At 52.3% G+C, this 22,846-nt stretch overlaps 1 protein-coding gene across 4 annotated transcripts in view; it reads right to left on the reverse strand.

The window, feature by feature from the left end:
• Positions 1–22,846, reverse strand: part of RGS3 (regulator of G protein signaling 3) — a 121,154-nt gene that overhangs the window by 83,376 nt on the left and 14,932 nt on the right. For 2 of the 4 annotated variants that reach the window (XM_029919836.1, XM_029919844.1), the window contains exon 1: positions 3,787–3,876. In XM_029919836.1, the coding sequence (XP_029775696.1) occupies positions 3,787–3,840 (54 nt within the window). In that variant the 5' untranslated portion in view covers positions 3,841–3,876. Of the gene's footprint in view, positions 1–3,786; positions 3,877–6,260; positions 6,317–6,944; positions 7,036–8,172; positions 8,234–18,060; positions 18,171–19,130; positions 19,229–20,241; positions 20,301–22,369; positions 22,421–22,846 lie in introns of those variants that run through there. The other 2 variants (XM_029919838.1, XM_029919835.1) reach the window with 2 other exon arrangements.

Here is a 22,846-nt window from a genome sequence, read left to right on the forward strand (position 1 = left end):
GTCCTGGGTGAATCTGAACCAGCCCCTGACCTCACCATGCCTGCTGCACGGCGGATCCACAACCCTGCTTTCAGAATTCTGAGGAAAAGGCCCTACCACCTGGATTTTTTTTTTCTTTTAAGTTTATCTATTTAGAGAGAGACAGCACTAGCTGGGGAGAGGGGCAGAGACACAGGGACAGAGAATCCCTAGCAGGCTTCACCCTGTCAGCACAGAGCCCGATGTGGGGCTCAGACTCACAGCCCCTGAGATCATGACCTGAGCCCAAACCAAGAGTCGGATGCTTAACTGACTGAATGACCCTGGCGCCCCATCTCCTTTTTTTTTTAAGTAGGTGCCACACCCAACGTGGGGCTTGGACTCACGACCCTGAGATCAAGTTGGGTCGGGTGCTCTGCTCTGCGGCCAGCCAGTTGCTTTCCGAAGCAACACACAATTATCGAGCTCCTACTGCATGCCGGGTTCTGCTGAGGTATCGAGGCATGAGGTCTTGGTCTTGGGGTCCTAGAGGGCCACAAGAATAGGCCGATCTCTCCGAAATGAAGGACACAACATGTACTGGAGTCAAGTGTGAGGACAGAATTGGGAACAGTTCTTTGGGCTTGATTTTGGACAGCGGGCTTGGTACACAGTAGGAACTCAGCAAGTGCTTGGTGAGGACAGCCCAGCACTGTCCCACCAGCAGCAGGAAACTGGCAGGGCCACTGGCCCTTGGCAGGGGGCAGTGCTGTCTGCTGGCTCGGTTCACTTCGGCTTTGCTCCCCGCTCTGCACACTGCCAGTTAGGCTCTGGGTGGGGTGCGGAAGGCCCAGACCCTGCCTCCCCAAAGAGGGACTCCAGACTGCTCAGAGCTACAGACCAAAGGGCATTAAAGTCGGAAAGGGGGTTCAGCAGGGCCCCAAGAGACTCCCTGAGAGAAGGGGACATGGAGGGGGCCCTGGTGAGGCCCCAGGGAGGGTGTCGCAGGCAGGTTGAAGGAGAAGCCAGCTCAGCAAGCTAGAAGAGGTCAAGGGCCAGTGGCCTTGTCAGGAGACTCCTGTCTCCTTCCTTTAGGGCTTGTCTTTTCAAGGCTGGGCACCTGGCATTCATCTACCAGCTGTCCCAAAGGCCAGGCATGAGGAAAGGGAGGCCTGGAAGACGCAGGGTGACCAAGGGCCTTGGAGGCTGTTGGGGAGGCCCCTGAGCCTCTGCTTCCCACCAGTCCTGGGCCTGGATTCAAAGCGAGTTTGTAAAACAGGAAATCTGACAGACACGGGGAAGGGGGAGGGGGCAGGAAAATACCCTGTTCCCATAAGAATTCTGGGAAAACACGCAGCTAAGACAGGAAGAGAAAAAAATGGAAAGAAAGAAAGAAAAACAAACCGTGGAGCTAGCGTGTAAAGCCCAGGCTGAGGCCGAGGGAAGATGTCAGGAGCCTGGTCTGCTCTATGCAACTCCCAAGGCCTTCAGGGGGCCTTACAGAAGCCAGGATTACAAAGTCATTCTAGACTTTTCTCAGTCCTACCCCAGCAAGGGCCACAGCCCTCCTGCCTGGGATCCCAGCTCTGCAAACAGGTCCCAGCACCCATGGGCTCAATACTAACAGTTTGGGAAGTGGCCTCAGAGCTGAATCTGGAGAGAAGGGGCATGCTCCCACAAAACAGCATCTCCCTTCCACACCCTGGGTCCCTCCAGGCAAGACTGGAGACCCAGGCCTCCCGGGCCTTCCTAGGCACCAGCCTGAGAAGAACCAGCCCAGAAACAGTCTAAGTCAGGTGGAGCTGGGAAGGGAAGGAAAGGGTAAAGGGTGCCAGGAATCAAGCTCCCCTCCAGGCTCAGCATGAGAGGTGGGACCACGTAAAGGAGACAGAATCATGCTCTGTCCATCATAAGCACTGAGCTCAGTGTCCAGGGAACCTGATGGTCACTGCAGCCCTGAGGAGAATGTGGGGCTGGTTCTAGTATGCCCATTGCACAGAGGCAAAGACTAAAGTGAGCAAGAGCAGCCCCCAGCTCTCAGTCCTCCTCTGTCCCCTGGGGCCTCGGGGTCAGAGGGTGAGGGGAGCAGCTCCTGGCAGAGGCCATCCTTCCTGGGGCTGGCTCTTGCTCTTTCCTGTCCAGGCAGGGGCTGTCACTGCTCCCAGCTCTCACCCAGGCCAGCACCTCACCTCTGCCCTCCTGCCTGCTTTCTGATCCTCTGTCACGCCCAGACTTCCACCCGAGTCCCTCACTGCCACTGTTGATTGAACATTTCCTAGATGTCCATCCCAGGCCCCTGCTCCAGGTGCTCTGTACACGGCCTTCCATTCACCTCAGAGCACCATCTCTGGTGATTACCATCCCAACTCCACGGACAAGGAAACTGAGGCTCAGGCAGGTCTAGTGACCTTTTCAAGAGCTACAGCTAAGGAAGGGCAGAGCTGTGGCACCTGGGTGGCTCCATCGGCTAGGCATCTGACTCTTGGTTTCAGCTCAGGTCATGAGCTCAGTTTGTGAGTTCAAGCCCGGCATTGGGCTCTGTGCTGATGGTGCAGAGCCTGCTTGGGGTTCTCTCTCTCCTCTCTCTGCTCTCTCAAAATAAATAAACTTTTAAAAAGTTAAAAAGAAAAAAAAAAGGGCAGGGCTGAGTTTGAGCCATATCTAGCAAAAAGCTGGTGCCCAAATCCTATGCTGGTTCCTAGTATAGGATCCGTCTTGAACTTTAGTCCCAGAGACCCAGGTCCCACCCGATTCCATGCCTTGCCCTATTCTCACAGCCAGCGGGCCTCAGTCTTCTGGCCCATATCTCAAGGTGACCAAAAACTTCTCAACCTCCTATCCAGCGCCCTCTGCCCCACCACCCTGCACCCAGCTGCTGGTGTCATAGGGGCTGTTCTGCCCGGCTCTGGGAGAGCAGGCCAGGCCCTGAGGCCTGGAGAAGGCAGCAGGGAGAACAGGTGGGTCTCAGGGTCCAAGCCGCAGTGCAGGAGGCCCCTCTGGGCATCTCCCAGGACCTGAGGCTGCCTGCCTGCAGGACTCAGGACCCACATTCCAGTCTGGTCAGTACAATACACAGAGGTACTTAGCTACACGTTTAAAATCAGAACCATTGCTGAACTCCTCTCAGTCTGGACATTTCCAAAATCTGGACACCCCTTGCCTTCACCCTCCTTGTCCCCATTCCTTGTTTATAAGAAAAAGTGCCCGACGCAGCTCCCAAAGTGCCTTGAAGCTAAGTGATCATCGCTCCCACTCTGCCCCACATCCCAAGACCGGAGGCTGAGAGGCCAAGCCTTCTCAGCGAGGATGGGCTCTGGAGCAGAGGACTCCGGAACCACCCCAAGGCATCACAGCTACCAGGGAGGAAATCATGTGTGCACACATACACACGGAAACATCCCATCTCACCAACACATGTGAGAACACACAATCACACACAGACAACCAAGTGTAAAGTTAGCAAAAACACAAAACCCAGCAGCACAGCCATTTCCAATCTCAAGCTCAGGATGCTTTTTTTTTTTTCTAAACCCACACAGTCCCCAGATAAAAATAACAGAAAATCAACTAGATAATCTCACCAAGAATACCACAGGTCTGCAGTTAGGATGATACTGAGCTGGCCCTGGTCTGCCCCTAGAGAAGGGGGAAAGGGTGGACCTTGGGGCCAGCTCCTGACTCTATCCTCACCCTAGACTGAAATTAACCTGCAAGGAGCAGAAAGAAACAAGGAAAGACTTGTGGGAGAGAAGTCCTACTCAGGTGTGCCCCCATCCTGGGCCCCCAATGACACCCTAGGCTCCCCCGCTCAAGGGGCCAAGAACCCACCTGGCGGTAGCGACGCTCCGAGCACACCTTGCAGAGCCCATTGAACCGGTTCATGGCTGCGGGTCCTGTCTCAGCTGCCGCCCCATGAAATCCCAGCTGTCCCCCCAGCAGTGGGAGCCCGCACTGCGCCCCGTCAGCCTGGCATGGCCGCCCTGGGAAGCCCGCCCCACAGAAGAATGGCAGGAAATCACCTCTCACCTCCCCAAGCCCTGTCTGTGCTGTGTGCCTCTGCACGATAAGCTCGAAGGCTTCCTGAAACCTCAGAATGACAAGGAAGAGGGAGAGTTTTATATTAAAATTCCTGTCAACTAGTTAGTATTCCCCCCGGCCCCCGGCGGGGAGAGGGCGCCTTTGTTCTGGCTGCATTCTCCGCCGTGGGCCACTTTGTGATTCCAATGTTCTCACAAACACCCCTGGCTGGACGAGAACCCAGGCAGAAAACACGGCCTGCTCTATAACAACGCCACCTCCCCCTGCAAATCCCAGGGTCCCGGGCAGCAGATCCAGAGGACTGACACCATCTAAAGAACCCAAGGACACCGTAGGGGGCTGCACTCACAGACATCCCAGCCCAAAACGGAGAGCATGGGAAACGGAGAGTCTGAGAAACAGCCTGCCATTCAGAAGCTGCTTCAGAGTCCGTTTCCTCGGCTTTAAAGATCTGATGACATGTAGAGCATAAAGGCAAAGCAGGAAGGGAGTTCCAATCACTAGATGATCTGGCTTCCTTGTTTGACCCATCAAGATGCTGGGGTCTACAGTGGTTAAGGTCACGCAGCAGGGTAGAGTGGAGCGGGACCCCAGTCTTGTTCCCTGCCTTGGAGGGCAGTACCTGGTGAGCCCGGTGCCGCTTACACCCACCTCACTCTCTCTGGGGAGACCCACCCTACCATGCATGTTCTCGATGCCAGAGAGTGTCCCTTGGCGCAGCCCAGTTTTGGCTGCCGTGATGGTGAGCAGGTCACCCAGGTCTGGACCTCTGTCTCCTCCCCATGTGCACCACAGGAGAGCTGAGCAGGTGACCTGTGGGGGCTCTCCCTCAGCCTGACCAAGCTTCTGACAACTCCCCCACAGTGCTGAGTCCTAAGGACATCTCTGAGTCTAAAACCCCGGGAAAATCAATTGGGCCTCAGAGCAATGTCCCCACGGGTCAGGCCTATGTGCAGATCCAGAACGAAGTCATCTAGAAACGTGCAGTGCCGGCATCTGTGTCATTCCTACAAGTCACCAGGCGGGCTCTCAGGTCACTGCCCTCTCCGTGCTGGGCAAGGACAGAGAAAGGGAGAGAGGTCTTTGCTGCTCCTTCGCCTAAGCTACAAAGCTTAAAGTCTTGACGAAGCCACAGAATATAGCAACCAGCAAATTCCTTTATACTGTGCTGTCCCAATATCCTGGTGACAAGACACACGTGCAAAGAACATTTGAATGAACTAAAGTTAAATAAAATGAAAAGTTCAGGTTCTCAGTCCTGCTAGTCCCTCGTCAAGTGGCTAGAGGCTTCCATGTTGGACAGGGCAGTCCTTGGCTATATGCTCCATGAGGGCAGGCCCCTCTGACTTGCCCACAGCTCTCCCCCAGCACCTGGCACAGGGTCTAGCCCATGAGAATGTTCAGTAAACAGTCAATGAATGAATGAAAGAATTGAGTCAATGAAAGGGAAAATGTTTTGTAGAATATAACACGTCTACATGTAAGATATTATCAGGGAAAACAGCACCATCATATCTTCCCAAATAGGCACTGTGTGTACTTAGAGGCACCCAGGCCTTGCTTCCGGTCCTGCCTCTGTCGCTCAGTGGCCATGTGGCCACAGAGAGTGACCTAACATCTCTGAACGTTACATGTGTGAGATGGGGAAGTAACAACTATCACAGAGGTGGCAGTGGGGATTAAATTAGGTAACGATAGCATCTGGTGCAAAGGGGCTTCTAGAACAATTTCGGGGAGTTTGTTCCCTCCTCTCTTAGCTGTTAGAGAAAACCATGGATCACCTGCTGTGTCCTGCAAAGAGATGGAATGAGTGTGGAAGAATTCTCCAAGATCCCTAGATTCACAGCCTTGGTGAAGTTGAGGACCCAGTAGCTACTCCCTGACATCAAGCAGGCCTAAGCTGGGGGTGATCTGGCCACGGTGCCAGGTGAAGCCAGAGGTCTGAGGGGAGCCGGGGGGAAAGGGAAGACTCAGATTTTAGAGACTAAAAGCTGGTAAGATCCAGATGCCTCCATATCCAGGGCCCTGGGCCTGGCTCTCCCCCTACCACTGCCTCAACCAAGAGTAACCTGAGGAAAGCACAAAAATAATCCCTTAAAAATGCATGCTTTGCTGAATTTCCAAGCTCCGAGTGAACCTGAGTGTCAGGCACCAAATGCGGTCCTGTTTAAAGGTCTCCTGGGCCAAGGGACAGACCAGGAGCAAGTTAGAGCCCAGGGCAATGCCCAGGCCCTGTCAGTCCTAAACGGGAATGCCCCACCTACCTTGAGGTTCTCCCCGCTCTCAGTGTCCCCACCTCCTGGAATTCTCTGCAGCGGCTCTGGAAGGTAACAGAGGAGAGTCAGAAAGCTCCTCCTGGCACATAAGGGTCCATTCCACAGACCACCCAGAGGCCGAGGCCAGAGGGCAGGCCCACATGGCTGTCCGGGTCACAGCTGGCCTCCAGGATGTGGGGGTTGCCTGAGCTCAGGCTAAACGGGGAATCAGGAGCCTGGACTGTATGTGAGGACAGAAGAGAAGGGAACATGAAACCCAAGTCCTGAGCCTCAGGACTCCCCACTTGCCCTGCCTATCAAGGTAGACACCCCGAGGCCAGCAAGATAGGCCAGGGAGGATTCTGGGAAGGCGCCATGCAGTAACCCCTGAAGCCCAGCCCTCCGTAAGCTAGAGTGCAGGTTCAGCAACTACATGGGGTCAAGCCCGTACTCCTCTCCCAAGAAGGTCCAACCGTATAAATAAAGGTGTTGGGGGTAGGAGGCTGCCTGCAGCCTGCATTATAGCAGGTACTTGTGAGAATCCCTGGAGCCCTGACTTGGCTGCAGCCAGGGGTGACAGATGCCACAAAACACTGGGGCAATGCTACTGTGCAGGAAGGGAGGGAAGGGAGAAGCCAAGGGTATGGGTGGAGCAGCATGTCTGGGCAGAAGCCGAAGGTGATGTCCATGCACCTCTCAGGGGCCGCAGTCGCCGCCTGGCCACCTTCAGGTGCTTGGTCCGGCCCAGGTCTTCCCCCAGAAGGTGGTACCAACCGCTGATCTCCTGTCGTGAGAGAAGGCATGACATGCTCAGAGAGAGGAGGCAGAAGGCACAGGTCAGGCAGCCACCAACCCCCTCAAAATGCAGCAGCTGCAGAGCCTCCCTCAGGAGCAGCATCTCTGCAGAGCCAGACACTCCAGCAGCCCTGCCCCAAAGGGAGCTGCTGTGCCTACACCTCCAGGAAGCCTTCCCTGATGCTCCAGGGGGACTTGGTCTTCCCGTCGGCTAAATTCCCATAGCCCATCGGCCCTGGAGAACAGCGGTCTACCTGCCTTCCCACTAGGCTCTGCACAGGCTCTTTGATGAACCTCGCACCATGCCTGGTATACAGCAGGAGCCCAATGAATGTTGATGGAACAGAAGGGAGGGAGGGATGGATGGAGAGGCCAGAAAGTAGGCATCCTGAGGCTCCTGAGAAGTCCCCACAGAGGGAACGTCCTCTCAGGAAGGAATGAAGCCAGAGCTGCAATCAAGATATTTGGCACCAACAATGAGGATAAAGGTTCCCCAGCCACCTACGCCCAGACTTCACTTCCAGGACACCAAGTGGCAACTCCGTGTGGAGGCCACCAGGACATCTCTGGGAATGTGTAAAAATGGCATGTCTCTCGCCTGCCCAAAAGCCTCCAGTTTGGCGGGAGGGGGAGGGGGTACAGTGCAGAGGCAGATAAGGGACCCGTTACCCGGTGGGAGGGGTCTCTAGCTTCCAAAGAGTTCTCACTCAGCCAAAAGAAAAGCTCCACAGGGCACATCACTGCTCACTCCACCCCTGAGCACCTGCTAGACCCAGAAACAGGAGACCTGATAGATTAGGTCAGAGGCTGAGAACCACCCGGCCCTCCTCCTCCAGGGCCAGCCCAGCAGTGCTGAACTCCGAGGGACCTGCAGGCGTCCTCCATGGTAGACACCAGACCCACAGCCCCTGGAAAGCCGTGGGGCTGCCTGCACCACTGATCTCTGACAAGAGGAACCAAGAAGGGGACCCAAACCCTTGGCAACTCATATAATAAACAGTGTTATTAATGAGGCTGTAAAACACATTAGACAGAAGCCCACCCTAGGGCTTCCAGACAAAGGCTCTGCCCGCACCAGTCCCGGCCTCTGTGGGATGACCTTGCCGGAGGATTCCCTGGGACCCACCTTGTCCGGAGTCAGGAGGGACTTCACCCCAAAGCTCATGCAGCCGATGAGTCCACTCCGTCTGAGAGAACAACAGAGGCTTGAGTCAGCACCCTCTCGCAGGCTCTGTCGGGAGGTCAATTATCAAGTGCAACGTAGGTTCGCCTGATACACTGCGGTTTACAAAGCACTTTTACCTGCATCGCCTCATTTGTGCTTTCCAACTATGTGAGTGAGGCTGGAGAGGGCTTATTCTCTCCATTTCATGGAGGGAAAGGCTGAGGCTTGGAGCTGGTCCCCTTCCCAAGGTCACAGGACTAGGAGTGAAGTCCTGTGGGAAAGCCAGGCATCCTGGATCGGAGAACAGCACTCCCTCCACCAGCCACAGAAGCTCAGAGCTACCCATAGGCTTGGGTTTTTTTTTCTTTTTTAAATATAATTAGCATACAGTGTTATGTTAGTTTCAGGTGTACACTATAATGATTCAACAACTTTATACATTTCTCAGAGCTCATCACTCTTGGGGCACCTGAGTGGCTTAGTCACTTAAGCATCCGACTTCGGCTCAGATCATGATCTCACAGTTCATGAGTTTGAGCCCTGCGTTGGGCTCTGCGCTGATAGCCTGGAGCCTGCTTTGTATTCTGTGTCTCCCTCTCTCTCTGCCCCTCCCCAATTCATACTCTGTCTCTCTCAAAAATAAATAAACATTAAAAAAATTTTAAGAGGGTACTCTTGATCCCCTTCATGTGTTTCACCCCTCCCGCCACCCATCTCTCCTCTGGCAACCAGTTTCTTCTCTAGATTTAAGGATATGGGTTTTTTATGTTTATTTCTTTTGAGAGAGAGAGTGCATGAGCTGGGGAGAGGCAGAAAGAGAGCAAGAGAATCCCAAACAAGTTCTGCACTATCTGTCTGAGCCACCCAGACACCCCCAAGAGTCTGGTTTCTTCATTGTCTTTTTTTTTTTTAATTTGGTCATTTGTACTATTTCTTAAATTCCACATATGAGTGAAATCATATGGTATTTGTCTTTTTCTGCCTGACTTATTTCACTCAGCATTGACTATTCTGGAAAGATCTGAAGAGCCAGTTCCCACAGGGAATTTCGACACCCATATCAGTTGGTAATACTCAACTGAAAAGAAAAGTTATAGGATCTCAAGTTCAAGAAGTGTTTCTCAGATGCAAGCAAGACCTTAGCAGTTTCTGGACGGTTTCAGATCAAGGTCCAAAGCAATGCAAAAATCATCAAGATGAATGTGATCTGCTTGCCCACTGGCCAAGTAGGCATGAGCCAGAGTAGGGCCTTGTGGGCGTGTCACATTGTGGCAAGAGACTGAGCTTAGTTAGGTCCTCCTTGGCTGAGAATGATTCAAATCCTGAACACTATCCACCATTGAGTCCCAAAGTCCAATCAGAGACTGACTCATGCCAGCTTTCAATAAGGATGGCATGGGGGCACCTGGGTGGCTCAGTCAGTTAAGTGTCTGACTCTTGGTTTTGGCTCAGGTCACAGTCTCACAGTTCATGAGTTCGAGGCCCCATCCAGCTCTGTGCTGGCAGTGCAGAGCCTGCTTGGAATTCTCTTTCCCTCTCTCTGCCCCTCACCTTGCATGTATGTGCATGCACTCTCTCTCTCTCTCAAAATAAATTAATAAACTTTAAAAAAGTAATGATGGCATGGATTAATATTAATGAAATTCAAAAAATAATTTTGTCACTGGGAGAGAAAAGGAAGTTTACAAATCTGTGGTTGAAGGAGAAAGACACCCAAGTAAATATTAACCATGGTTGTATCTGGTAGAGGTGATTAGAGGGGTTTTTGTTTTCTTCTTTGGGTTTTCAGTGTTTTCAAATTTTCACAGGGAACAACCATTACTTTTACAACCAGAAAAGAAAAACAGTATAAAAGTATTTGAAAATACTTTGGCCATCTTTCTCCCTATCCTAACACTAGCATTTCTTTTCAGTTTTTCTGTTCTCCTCTCTCTTAGTGTATCCCCAAGTCAGGCTGCTCCAGATATTGGTTTCATAGCTATTAATCAAGACAAACATAAGTACTTAGATTAAAGCCTAATCCTTCAATATCTGAGGGACCCACAGAGAGGAGGGATTGAGCAAATACTATGGAAGACACAACAGCAGAGCCAGAGACGGAATAAGCTGCCTGGGTGGGTAGTGAGCTCCCTGGGGATGTGTTTCCCCAGAACCTGATCTAAGGGGGCTGAGTGAGGCCAGTGGCTCTGGTCAGGGTGCACCACAGAGCCCCCTGAAGGGTGCATCCAGGTCCTGTGCTCCAGCCTCAGCTCCTAGAGACCAGACACAGTAAGTCCGAGGCAGGATCTAGACGTACAAGACTAGAGAAAGCTGTCCTCAGAATGCCTGGGTGACTCATCAGTTGGGCATCTAACTCTTGGTTTTGGCTTGGGTTGTGATTTCATGGTTCATGGGATTGAGCCCTACGTCAGGCTCTGCCCAGACAGCATGGAGCCTGCTTGGGATTCTCCCTCTCCCTCTCGCTCTGCCCCTCCCTCAAAATAAATAAACATTTTTACAAAAGGGGGGGTGCCTGGCTATCTCAGTTAGTTAAGCAGCTGGTTTCAACTCAGGTCACGATCTCACTGTTCATGGATTTGAGCCCCACGTTGGGCTTTGTGCTGACAGCTTGGAGCCTGGAGCCTGCTTCGATTCTGTGTCTCCCTCTCTCCCTACCCCTACCCCACTTGTGTTCTGTCTCTCTCCAACTCTCAAAAATGAATAAACGTCCCTCCCCCACTCATAGTCTGTTTCTCTCCAATTCTCAAAAATGAATAAATGTTAAAAAAAAAAACAAAAAAACGGCTGGGGCGCCTGGGTGGCTCGGTTGGTTGAGTGTCCGATTTCAGCCTAGGTCATGATCTTGCCATTCCCAAGTTTAAGCCCCACCTCAGCTGACAGCTCAGAGCATAGAACCTGTTTCAGATTCTGTGCCCCTCTCCCACTCATACTCTGTGTGTGTCTCTCTCTCAAAATCAAATAAACATTAAAGGAAAAGAAGTTTTTTTAAAGCTGTCCTGGGAATCCTGTAGGGCACTAGCCTGTGCCTGTCCCAATCAAGGACCAGCGGACTAGGTCTCTATAAATACATATTGTTTGCATTCTCCGGAAAGGGTGGCAGCTTACCATCTGACAGTCCTAAGCAAAACAAAACTGGCTTCTCACAGACAGCCAAGTCCAGCGAGGGGCTGGGGCTACCAACTGCCCGGGATTGATCCTCACAACTGGCGCACCTGCCTTACAGAGGCACACTGGGCACCTGGCCCTTCCTCACCAGCTCCGGTCACTCTGCCCCTCTCCCAGCTCTCTCTCCCTGCCCCCATTTCCTGCAGCCTGGGCTCCCCCTGCTTCCCCTCTTCCTTGCCCCCTCCCATCATACAAGGCCATATTAATAATCGCTCCTAAGAGGACAGTGTGCTCCCCCCAGTCAGGCAACCCTTCCACACCCATCTTGCCAGCCCCCATCATCAGAAACAAACGCACCTCCCTCCTGGGAAGTGGCCAAGTCAGCTCCAACAGTGGTGGTGACCCTTGCAGACACCGATGGGAGCTGCCATTCCAGAAAAGCCTTGTCCAGACTTACCAAGGTGCTCACCGACAATTTAATTTTGTTTGTCAACATATTCAAGAGCAACCCTGCTGGTATGTCGGTGCTCACACCGCCTTGCTACACGTTTTCCTTTCCCACTGGCTATGGCTGTAACTCTAAATCTCCAGCCACAGTGCTTTAGCTGTAATACAGGCTGTCTCTCCTCTGGCTCTTCGGTAAGTGCAATTTTCATTCCCTGGTGCTTAGAGAATGCTAAATGGTTAATAGCCTCCCATGAGCTTTGCTTCCTGCTAAGGGGCCTCCAATGATTTCATGCTAATTCAGGCCAAGTAAATTGTCACAATTAATGTCCATAAGCAGGAAACTCTCTCTCTCTAAGTGTTCTTCAATTAGCTACTCCTTAAACCTGAAATCTTTGGAGGAAGAAAGACTTCTTTTACATGTAATCTGAGTACACAGCAATGTACCAGTCAGCTTATACACTTGGGAACTGGGGCTCACCCTGGAGACTGCCTGAAAATTTCACCAGCACAAAGTCTCAGAGGCCAAGCCTTGGTTACTTCTGAATGCTAAACCCTGAGCCCAGGGCTGGGTGCACTCAGTGAAGGCTTGACAAATGGATGAATCCATCATGCCCGCGGTTGGTTGGCAGGCACTGGGCAAGGAGCCGCAGCATTAAGGAAGGAAGACAAACATGCAGGAATTTAAATAGCAACTCAAGACAGCAGCACAAAGGCTATCACTAGACAGGGTGAGACAGACAGATGAACAGTGCAGGCAACAAATGCTGAGAGCTCAGGGAGGCAAGATGCTGGAAAAAGGCCTGAAAAGTTAAGCCAAAGAGAATAAGAGGAAACGCACTTCAGGCAGAGGGAACAGCCAGCCCAAAGGCTCAGAGATATGGCTTCATGGAATGCTCATGGGGAATAGTACTTGGCTCAGTTGCCTTTTGAGCAGAGGGTCAGAGACCCACTACAAAATGAAAACTCAGGGGCACCTGGGTGGCTCAGTTGGTTAAGCGTCCAACTCTTGATTTCAACTCAGGTCATGATCTCACAGTTCAGGAGTTCGAGCCCTGTATCAGGCTTTGCATGAACAGTGCAGAACCTGCTTGGAATCCTCCCTCCCTCTCTCTCTCTTGCTCTCTCTGCCCCTCCCCGCCCAAATAAACTTACAAAAAAACAGCAGCAAAATGAAAATGCACTATTTTGAGGGAATGCATTTTCATTCTCTCAGGGACCTTAAACTATTTCTGTTACAGGCTTATACCATTTAATCTCAATTTATTTTTAATTGGATGGCTTAAATTGAACACATATTTTTCTGTTCATTTTTTTCTTTCCTTTTCTTTCCCCATGTCTGGCGACAAGCTCTCTAACGTTAAGGCACTGTACTTGGCACTGGAGTCCTGTTTGGAAAGTAGATTAAAGGACAGAGAACACTTAGAAGGCCCAGGATAGGGCATGACACGCAGCAGCCAGACTGTCCATAAATGTACACACTCTTCGCGTAAGAGATGATGCATTTCAAGCATGTGTATGTGTTTCGTTCTTTTTTTAACTCGGTGCGTGACATTGCAACCCTAACAACTATGGCCACGGATTCTGAAAGCGCTATGATTGATATTAGAGCTTCAGTCTGGCCTTCACCATATCACCAAACAAACTTTCATTTTTTTAGGACATTTTTCTTTAATGTTTATTTATTTATTTAGAGAGAGAGCGCACATGCGTGTGGATGTGCATGAGCAGGGGAGGGGCAGAGACAGACGGAGAGAGAGGGAGACAGAATGCCAAGCAGGCTCTGCACTGCCAGCGAGGAGCCTACGCAGGCTCAAACCCATGAACCATGAGATCATGACTGAGCCAAAACCAGGAGTTGGACGCTTAACCGACTGGGCCACCCAAGTGCCCCCAAGTAAAACTTTTAAACAGCTGAGTTCCATAGTCAATGAAATTAAGGAGTTACTCTTAATTGTCAAGCATGATAGTGGCATTGTGGCTGTCTTTTTAAGCCAACTTTGAGAGAGAGAGATGGAGGAGAGGAGAGGTGACTAGAGGAGATGATGTCTAGAACCTGCTTCACAATAATCCACCGGAGGAGGGGAATATACATAGGAGCATAAAGGAAATAAGACTGGCCATATGTTGATAATTGATAAAGCTGGACTATGATATATGAGGGTTTATTATATACATTCTACCTTTGCATATGTTGAAAATGTCTATAATTTCTCGAAAACTCACAGAGCCTGAAAGCTGAAAAATCTTAGCATTTCTCACTGCATTTCACAGTTGAGGAGACTGAGGCTGGGAGCAGGGAAGGAACTCATTCAAGGTCTCATAGTGAGTTAGAGCCAAAAGCTCCGCTCTAAGGCTTGGGTCCCCTCGACTCCCACTGTGTCACCATGATGAGGGCACACCACCCAGCCCTTCCCCAGAATGTCTTTGTAGACCATCTTTCTCCCCAAATACAAGTTTACAGCCATCACCGAAACGATCATGAGAATTCATGAAAACAGATGCTTCCCTTTTATCTCCTGTCTGGTTCGCAATGAAACTGCCCTGTGTTCAGCTGGATGATTTACGCACAACCACATTATAAATTCCCAGGGGAAGCAGCCCGGGTTCTGAGGAGCAAGTGTACTCACACAGACGGAGTACAGCATTGGAGTCATTTATCGCCTGTGCGAGACAGTCAAGTGCACTATAATGTGGTTACGACTACCCAGGTTTGGCGCCAAACTGCCTGGATTTGAATCCTGTTTCTGCCACATCCGAGCTATATTAGCTTGGGCAAGTTATTTAACCTCTCTGTGCCTCTGTGTCCTCACCTGTAAGCCAGAGACAACAGTGATACCTATTTATACCGCGCTGTGCGGACTAAGTTGGGCACCGCCTGGAATCTGGTGTGTAATGCCCACACACGGTGGACATTAAGTGCTTGATTGATGTGAGCTGTTACATAAGCTCAGGGAAGTTCTCGAACCTCTGTAAGCCTCGGTTTCCTCTTCTCTGAAGAGGGGGACAATAATAATCCCTACCTCTCGGGTTGTTACAAGGATTAAATGGGAGAACGCATGTAAAGTGCTTGGCACAGAGAAGAGTTCAATAAATGTTTGTTTCCTTCCTTCTGGAATTGTCTTTCACGTCGGCAAGTTGCATGTCTGTCCTTCGGGGAAGCACAATGTGATCTGAGAGCATTGTGCAGGCCAGAAGCTTCCTGCCATTGCTCTGCCTGGCTCTGAGGTCTTTCTCGCTCGGAGACAGGTCAAGGCTACGCCTCCCTGGGGCTGAGCGGCCTCCGTGGTGCCGGCGGCTCCAGCAGGGCCGTCTGTTCCATGAGAGGCCTGTCTGAGCCTGCTCAGCCCCTCTTGAGCTTTGGGTTGGGATGGTGACCACGAGTTCAACTGTGTTTGGTTTAGTAAGGAATCTCACTTTCCCAAAATAGGCAACAAGTGGAGACACTGCCTCTGTCACCCTGCCCCGCTGGGCGCTGACTCACTTTCCCTGGCCTCACTTTCTTTTCCAAAACCTGTGAGCCGCGCCCTGCCTGGCTCGCTCCGGACTCCCGGGAGGGCAGACCTCGGTGGCAGATCCCAGCGTGGTGCCCGCCTCCCGCACCTGCTCCCCTTCTTGCCTCTATCTGGTGGGCTCCCCAGACGTGCTCCGTCTCTCCAGCACTCCTCCTCTGTCTTCTTTGGGCTTTCCTGTCAAGACGTGCTTCTGGCCCTTGAGCCTTGGCCCTCACGGTCATCCTGGGCAGTCCCACCCACTCAGCACTTCACCTTGGGGGTCATGGCTCCCACACCTGTACCCTGGCATGGACCTCTCTATCCCCTGAGCTTGCCTCAGCAACGCTGCCCCATACACACCTCCCATCTGGCTGCTCCCCTGCCCCTCCATCTCCATGTATCCAAAGAGGCTTCCCTCCCCCTCCAGGGCACACTGGTCTGGTTGGGGACACCACCCAGTACCCAGGAATGATCCCTGACTCTCATCATACAACCACCGCTAAGCCCGTTCATCTAATCCCCTCAATCTGTCCTGGGTCTGTCTCCCTCTTCCCTATCCCTAAAGCCTCTCTCTCATAGATCACTGAGAGGATCAGCTAGCTCCTCCCCAGCCTTCCAAAGCCCTACCAGGAGGACAGACCTAGAACACACACCTGCCACATGCCCTGCTCAACACCCCTCAGTATCTCTCCGCCACCAGCTTCCCAAAACCAAGCTGGCCACACGGGGTCCCCCTGAGAACCTGTGTAAATGCACATCCCTCATCCTACCCATGAAGATTTGGACTGAATCCATCTGATGTGGCACCCGGGAAGCTGTGTTCCTTGCAAGCAGCCCAGTGAATGCTGATGCAAACCCGGGGTTAAGAGCCAGCGACCCTTGGGAGGAAGCACATGCTCCAAAGAACACCTACAGAATCCTCAGATTTGGCTTTCCTCACCTCTAGCTGATCCCTGCTTTGTACCTGACCCTCCTGTAACACCAGTTGAGTTTAGCGATCCCTCCCCACTCTTCCCCCGCCCTGCCCTCTCTATACTCTGCTGGTTTTCTTCTGTCCTTTCGCTTGTACCCCAGGAGGCAGTATAGTGTTAAGAGTGAGGACTCTGGGGTCTAACTGCCTGGGTCCCCATCCTGGCTGTACTCCTCACCGACCATGTGACCTTGGGCAGGAGACTCCCTTTCTTACCTTCAGTTGCCTCTCCTAAAGACATAAGGCAAAAACATCCTCCTCTTAAGAGTTAAGAATTAAATGAGATGATGCATTATCATCCCCTGGCTTGTAGTCAACACCCAGTAAAGGGGCGCCCTTGTTAATCAACACGATGCCCTCCTCCTCACCCACACCTCCACGTCTCTGCTGGTGATCCTCTCAAGAGCAGGAGAGCCTCTGATTGACCCTCTGTGTCCCCTGCACCTAGCACAATGTTGCCATCTTGGTACCCAGGAAATGGCAGCAGAAGAAATGAGCCCTACAGCACCATCAGCCCTGTTCCATGAGAAGAAAATGCTCTATTAAAGAAATATCCTTCATTATGAAGGTTGCATAAGGCTCAATTTTGAAAAGCACACCAGCTATAAAATGTAAGACACTGAAAAGCATTTGGCCCCAGGGGTGCTTGGATGGCTCAGTAAGTTGAGCATCCAACTCTTGATCTCAGTCTGGGTCCTGATCCCACATTGCGTGAGATCGAGCCCCATGTCAGGCTCTGAGCTGACAGCATGGAGCCTGGTGTGGGTTCTGTGTCTCCCGCTCTCTCTGACCCTCCTCCACTCACACTCTCTCTCTCTGTCTCTCTCTTGAAAATAAATAAACATTAAAAAAAAAACATTCAACCCCAAAATATTTTCCCAATCTAAGCTGGTGAGTGGAGCTGATTTTCATTCACCACACCACTTTTTCAGTCACCGTTTGGTTCTATGATTGCTCAACAAATGTTCTGCTCATAGGGTCCCCCAGATTTCCTGGGCTGGGCCAGGTGGGTGGGCCCCTGCTGCTCACAACAGGTCACGGCACTCAGTCCAGGTGCTCTCAGTGCCTTTGCGGGGCAGCTGAATCTCCCTGTCCCTCTGCGCTCCACCGCTGTGCTATACGAAACCCCATGCTAGTGGCCACGTCCAGCCTCTGCGTCCTGGGCAGCATGCAAGACCAGCCTGCCGGATTCTCCTACGGAAAACCTCCGCCCCTCCTCCACTGCCTCCTCACGCAAAACCTTCCCTCCTCGTCTTATCCTTGATCTCTGCCCCACGTTCAGAATCCCATGTTCTCCATGAAACCTTCCTTGATCACCTCGGCCCACGATGAACTTCCCCCTCCCATACTTACCATCCTTATTACTCATTCATTCTTTTATTCATTCAAACAATATTTACGTAACCTCTATGTGCTAGGCACTGGGTACGGTGATGACTAAGAAAGAGATGGGCCTGTTTTTCTAGGAGCTTCTGCTCCCATCAAACTGAGCCTGTGTATACTGTTACTGTAATTTGTATCTGTGCAGCACCTGGCATCCCTTCCAGAAAGTGGGCACCTTGAGAGCAGAATCCACACAGAGGCTGGCTGGCATCTCCGGTGGCCAAGCTAGTGCCTTGTGGATGCCAAGAGTGCAGCAAATGTTTTGGGACACATGGTCCTTGGCGCCACCCAGAGGGACAGGGATTCGGGGGGGCTGGCAGCCTTTCAAATTTAGTGTTGCCACTAGTACTTATTCATCCGGCAAGTATTAACCAAGTCCCTGCCATCTGCCGGCCACCACCCACGGGCTCAGAGCGGGCTGTCCCCCCACCCGCTGTTCAGTGCTTCCCTCACCTGGAGTCACCTGCCCTGTTCCACACAGTGACCAGAAGGCGCTTCTGTTCATCTTCCTTGCGGACAGGACTGCAAAGCAAACCAGACAGCCAGCGTGTTAGGAGGGCCGAGCTCCTGGCTAGACCCACGGGGCCATCAAACTGCAAAACTCACCAATAACCTAAACACAACCATAAGGAGCTGGTTAAAGAAAGTCAAATGCCAGTAGCGGGGGAGGTAGGTATTCACATACACAGAAGAGTCTACATTACGTTGTTCGGGGCAAAAGGGAGTCACCGCACAATATTATAGAACGATTCTATTTTTTCGTAAACACCTACGCACACCCAGACATGCACACCCAGACATACCCACCCACACAGACTCAAAGATCTGAAAAGAAAGAAGCCAAGGTGTGTCATGAGTCGTAGGGCTCAGGGCGTCTTCTCGTTTCTTTGTTTTTGCTGGTCTATTCTTCTACCATAAGCAAAATTACCTCGTGTAGGTTGAAAAAAACAAAAGAATCTTAATTTTCACCAACAAAATACAAAACGTCCATTTCTTTCCCAGGGCCCCAAAGTTCAGGGATGGGGGGCAGAAACAATAGTAGTAGTATAATAATAATAATAAATAGCAAGAGCTGACACGGTGTTACACTGTCTACACCTCAGCTCTCTGAGGAAGGTACTATCATAAGCCCATTTTGCAAACACAGAGGCTGAGGCTCAGAGAAGTTAGCAAATTTCAAAAGAGGGAGGGATCCCTCAGCTTGGAAAATCCCTTCTACTCAAAGAGAAGGCTCGGCCCGAGGCACGCTGGGAAAATGCGACCTCTCCAGGGACTGGCAGCCTCAGGCTGGGCACTCTGGCTGTGAGAACCAGCCAAGTGACACCTTATCACTGTGGCCCTCCCTTCTGGGCCGGGGCCCAGGGACGCAAGGGTATAGATGAACGAACGAGAAAACAAAGGCATCCTTTAGAAATCACTGTTTTTCTGCTTAGATTGACTTCTAGATTTGGCAAAGAGAGCTGTTCCCAGATAAACACTCCTTCCCTCTCCTCTCGAGGGCCCGGCTTGCCCCAGGCTCTTACAAGAAGAAATGCTCATGGAAGACTGGCTCTCTGCAGTCTGGGATGGTCTGCGTCTTCTGGCGGCAGAGTCGATGATTATCTTCGGGGATCAAAGAGACCTTGAGTTGGGGAAAAGCAAGCGTTAGGTGATTCCTGGTAGGCCATGGAATCACGGTAAGTCCCGCAGCCGACTCTGCACATCTCCCAAGTGAAAGGCTTCCCAGGTGTCCTTCTAACTGGCCTCTGCAGAGGACACAGTGAAGTCCTCGGCGGGACGCTGGGGAACAAAGAGAGCCCCCGGATGAGGCACTGGAGTCGGCCAGCAGCCACAGGCCCAGCCTAAACAGGGTGTACCTCCACCAGCTCTGCTCTCCCTCTAAGCACGGGTCTCTCTCGTAGCTTCCTGGCAGCTGCTGGGTGCTCCCTTCCCCAGAGGCTCCAGGTCGGCCTCCGCTAAGGCCCCAAATCCACGTCCTTGCCCTCCAGCTGCTCTTGCCCTGCCTCTGCTCCTGCCCTGCTCCTGACTGAGTCCTTGCCCACAGGGGCCCTGACCAGGCTTCGGGAAGAACACAGAAGGGAGCCTCAGGGCCTGCACCTGGCATCCCAGCAGCACGCTGTGGGAGTGGCCTGGCATTTGGTTCTGGCTGGAAGTCGGCCCTCGGCCCTATGGGACCTCTGTCCTCATTTACAAGGGCCTCCTCGCCCTTGGATGGATCTTCTAGGCCTCAGAGACACTCGCTCCCTCCACCGTCCAAACCTGCCATCTTGCCTCCAGTTTTGCCAGGGAGAGGGTGAAAACATTTTGCTTTTCACGAGTAGGCTTGGGATTTTCTGTGGGTGTCCGACATCCACACTCTCACCGTGCTCACCTGCATGGATGACCACGATCACCTATGAAATTCCAGCTCTCGCAGGAAAGCCTGGGGACCAAGCTGGGCCAAGGGAAGGGCCAATCCTGGCTCAGGGCCTCATCACTGGACCTAATCAACACCCAACGACCAGAGAGAGAGGCGGTCACTGCCACCTCGAACAGCCCGGGCCCACAGATGTGCTGAGACCCTGGGACTCTGACTTTAACACAGCCCTTCACTGTCCCCCTCCCCACCCCTCCTACCCCCACCCCATCACATACCTTCACGTAGGGATCACAGGGGCCAGGCTGTTTGCTCATCAGGCCTTTGGCTTCTATGACTAAAAAGAGGATGAAAATGGTGGTGTGAGTGGCTGGGAAGGAAGGAATCACGAGCCCCTCACATGCATAGCAACCCCTGGATCCCAACCCCTCTCCAGTCTGGTCCCTTCCCACCCTCTGCCACCCGCAGGCAGCACCCTCACTGAGATGTGGCAGAGCATGTTCGATTCCTTGAATCCTACAGCTGACAGAGAAGATAAAATGTATTGAGTTCAACCCCTCATTTAATGGGAAAGATGAGACTGTACGGGGACGCAGAGACTGTAAGAGACTTGCCCAAAGTCCCAGAGCCATCAGGACGATAGGAATCACAGAGCTGGGTCAGATCCATATCTCCTGACTCCCAGTCAGGTGCTCCTTCCTCCACATGAGACTGCCTCCAGGGATGGAGGTGCCAGGCCGGGCAGCTGACCCTGCCCCGTCAGCTGCGCTGTGGCTGGTGGACAGCAGAGCACTTCAGGCAAAAGCCTGGGTCCAGAGACAGCCTGTGGCCCTGGGTCCGCAGACCAGCACAGGCCCCAGCTCACCACTGATGTGACAGGAGAGCTGGGCAAGTTGCTTTGTCTCTGTGCAACTGAATTTGCAATTGATTGATTGACTGATTGTTGATTTTTAAGTTTACTTATTTACTTGGAAAAAGAAAGAGCAAGTGAGCAGGGGAGGGGCGGGAGAGAGAGAGAATCTCAAGTGGGTTCTGCGCTGTTAGCACAGAGCCCAATACGGGGCTCGAACTCAGGAATCGTGAGATCATGACCTGAGTCTGATGCTCAATGGACTGAGCCACCTAGGCGCCCATGAATTTGTTGTTTGCTATTTTTAATGGCGGGGTGATAATGTGTTAGTGATCATAGCATCCACTTCCCATGGTGGTGGTGCTGGTTACACACGAGAATGTATCTAAAGTGCTTAGTACAGTGTCTGCCAGGCAAGTAACTGCTCAAGGAAGGTTTGCTACAGGGAAAAACCATACTAAATAAAGGCCAGGGGCAGATGGGAGGCGAGGTGCAAGCCTGGTCTCGAACGCGAGCCCAGCCCATTTGCCTGAGGTCTGCTGAAATCAGGCAGCAGGTCTGACAGAAGCAGAGCCTCTTTGCTGTTTTCCTCTCTGTTCGGTTTGGACGGGGCTCCCGTAGTCTGAGGCGTGAAGCGTATGAAGCCAAAGGAGAAAGAGGAACAGGCTGGAAGGGATGAAGAGCCCGAAGTCTGGGGTGAAGCCAAAGCAAACCGTGCAGGACAAATGAAGTGGCGGAGGCCAAGATGCATTTTGCAAAATCTGTTTGCACAGCTGGAGTCGGGCTCTGGCTGGCAAAGAACCCTCCCTCTGCTGGTCGTTGGGAACTTCACCTTGGGCCCCCCCCAAGGCCAGGACCGGAGGACCCCAGGCGCCAGCCGGTCTACTCTGCCTGGTGTCCTAGTTACTGTTCCTCTGTGCATCCTTCCCCTCATGGGCGTGGTCCTGGGGGGAGGCTCCTGGCCTGAGGAACTCCTGGGTCTCCCTGGCCCCAGAGCACGTGGGGCAGACATGGCCACTTACCCCCACTGTACTCCCTGGACAGATCAGAGGGACACAGTGTAGTCAGGGCTGCACTAAGGACACAGAAGGGGCAACAATGTACTCAGGTAGATCAGAAGGTAATTCCTGGAGGGGGAAAAATGAAGCAAAACGAGCTTTCCTTCCTGAGTCTCAATGATGAGGAAGGCAGGCATGTATCTTGCAAAATCAGAGGGAGGGAGAGTTCTTTTTCAAAAGAAATTCAAAAAGAAGGGAGGCTCTTCCAGACCCAAGAAGCAGTGGGTGCAAAGGCACAGAGGCATGAGCAAGCATGATGCCCTCCAGGGGGTCAGGGGAGGGGGTGGAGGGAGGTTTCAACGGCAAGGGCCAAAGGCTGGAGAGATAGGAGGCTGGCTAAGCAGGAGAGTCCAGGCAGCAAAGGCCATGGCAGAAGCTCGGTGACTACTTATGTGCTGGATGGGAGGAGAAACAAATGGATAAATGGAAAAGTGGACAGGATGGTGTAAGATCCTCTGCGTGGCACTTACGGCCTTCATGGCCTGGCCCCATACTCACTGTGGAGCAGCAGAACCCGGTCCTGGGCATCAATCGACAGCTTCAGCTGACCTAAGGAAGCAACAGAAACAACTTCAGCCCATCTCCTCATTGGGTGAGAAAAGGGGTGCTAGGGACAGGAATGCTCTTTTGTTCATGTGAAGCGACTCAAAGATTTATTTAGTCTCTGGGTTGGAAGGGAGCTCAGAAGCCACTTGGTTGGGCCTCCTCTCAACATCGGAAGCCCCTTCTGCAATACGCCCAGCAGGGGTTCTCCAGCCCAGGTTTATACCCCTCTGGTGATGGGGAGCTCACTACTTTACAAGGAAGCCCAGGCCAATGCTGGAGAGCTCTCATTGCTGGGACAGTTGGAAAAGTTGTTGCATCCACATCATCACAAGCCTAGATTGGAGAGTTAAGGAGCCTGGGCCTTGGTCAGGAGTCCATGGGGGGGAGGGGGTGGTCAAGGGGTGAAGGGGAGGTCAAGGAAAGCCTTCC

The sequence above is a fragment of the Suricata suricatta genome, chromosome 13 (assembly GCF_006229205.1).
Source record: "Suricata suricatta isolate VVHF042 chromosome 13, meerkat_22Aug2017_6uvM2_HiC, whole genome shotgun sequence".
Taxonomy (NCBI): Eukaryota; Metazoa; Chordata; class Mammalia; order Carnivora; family Herpestidae; genus Suricata; species Suricata suricatta.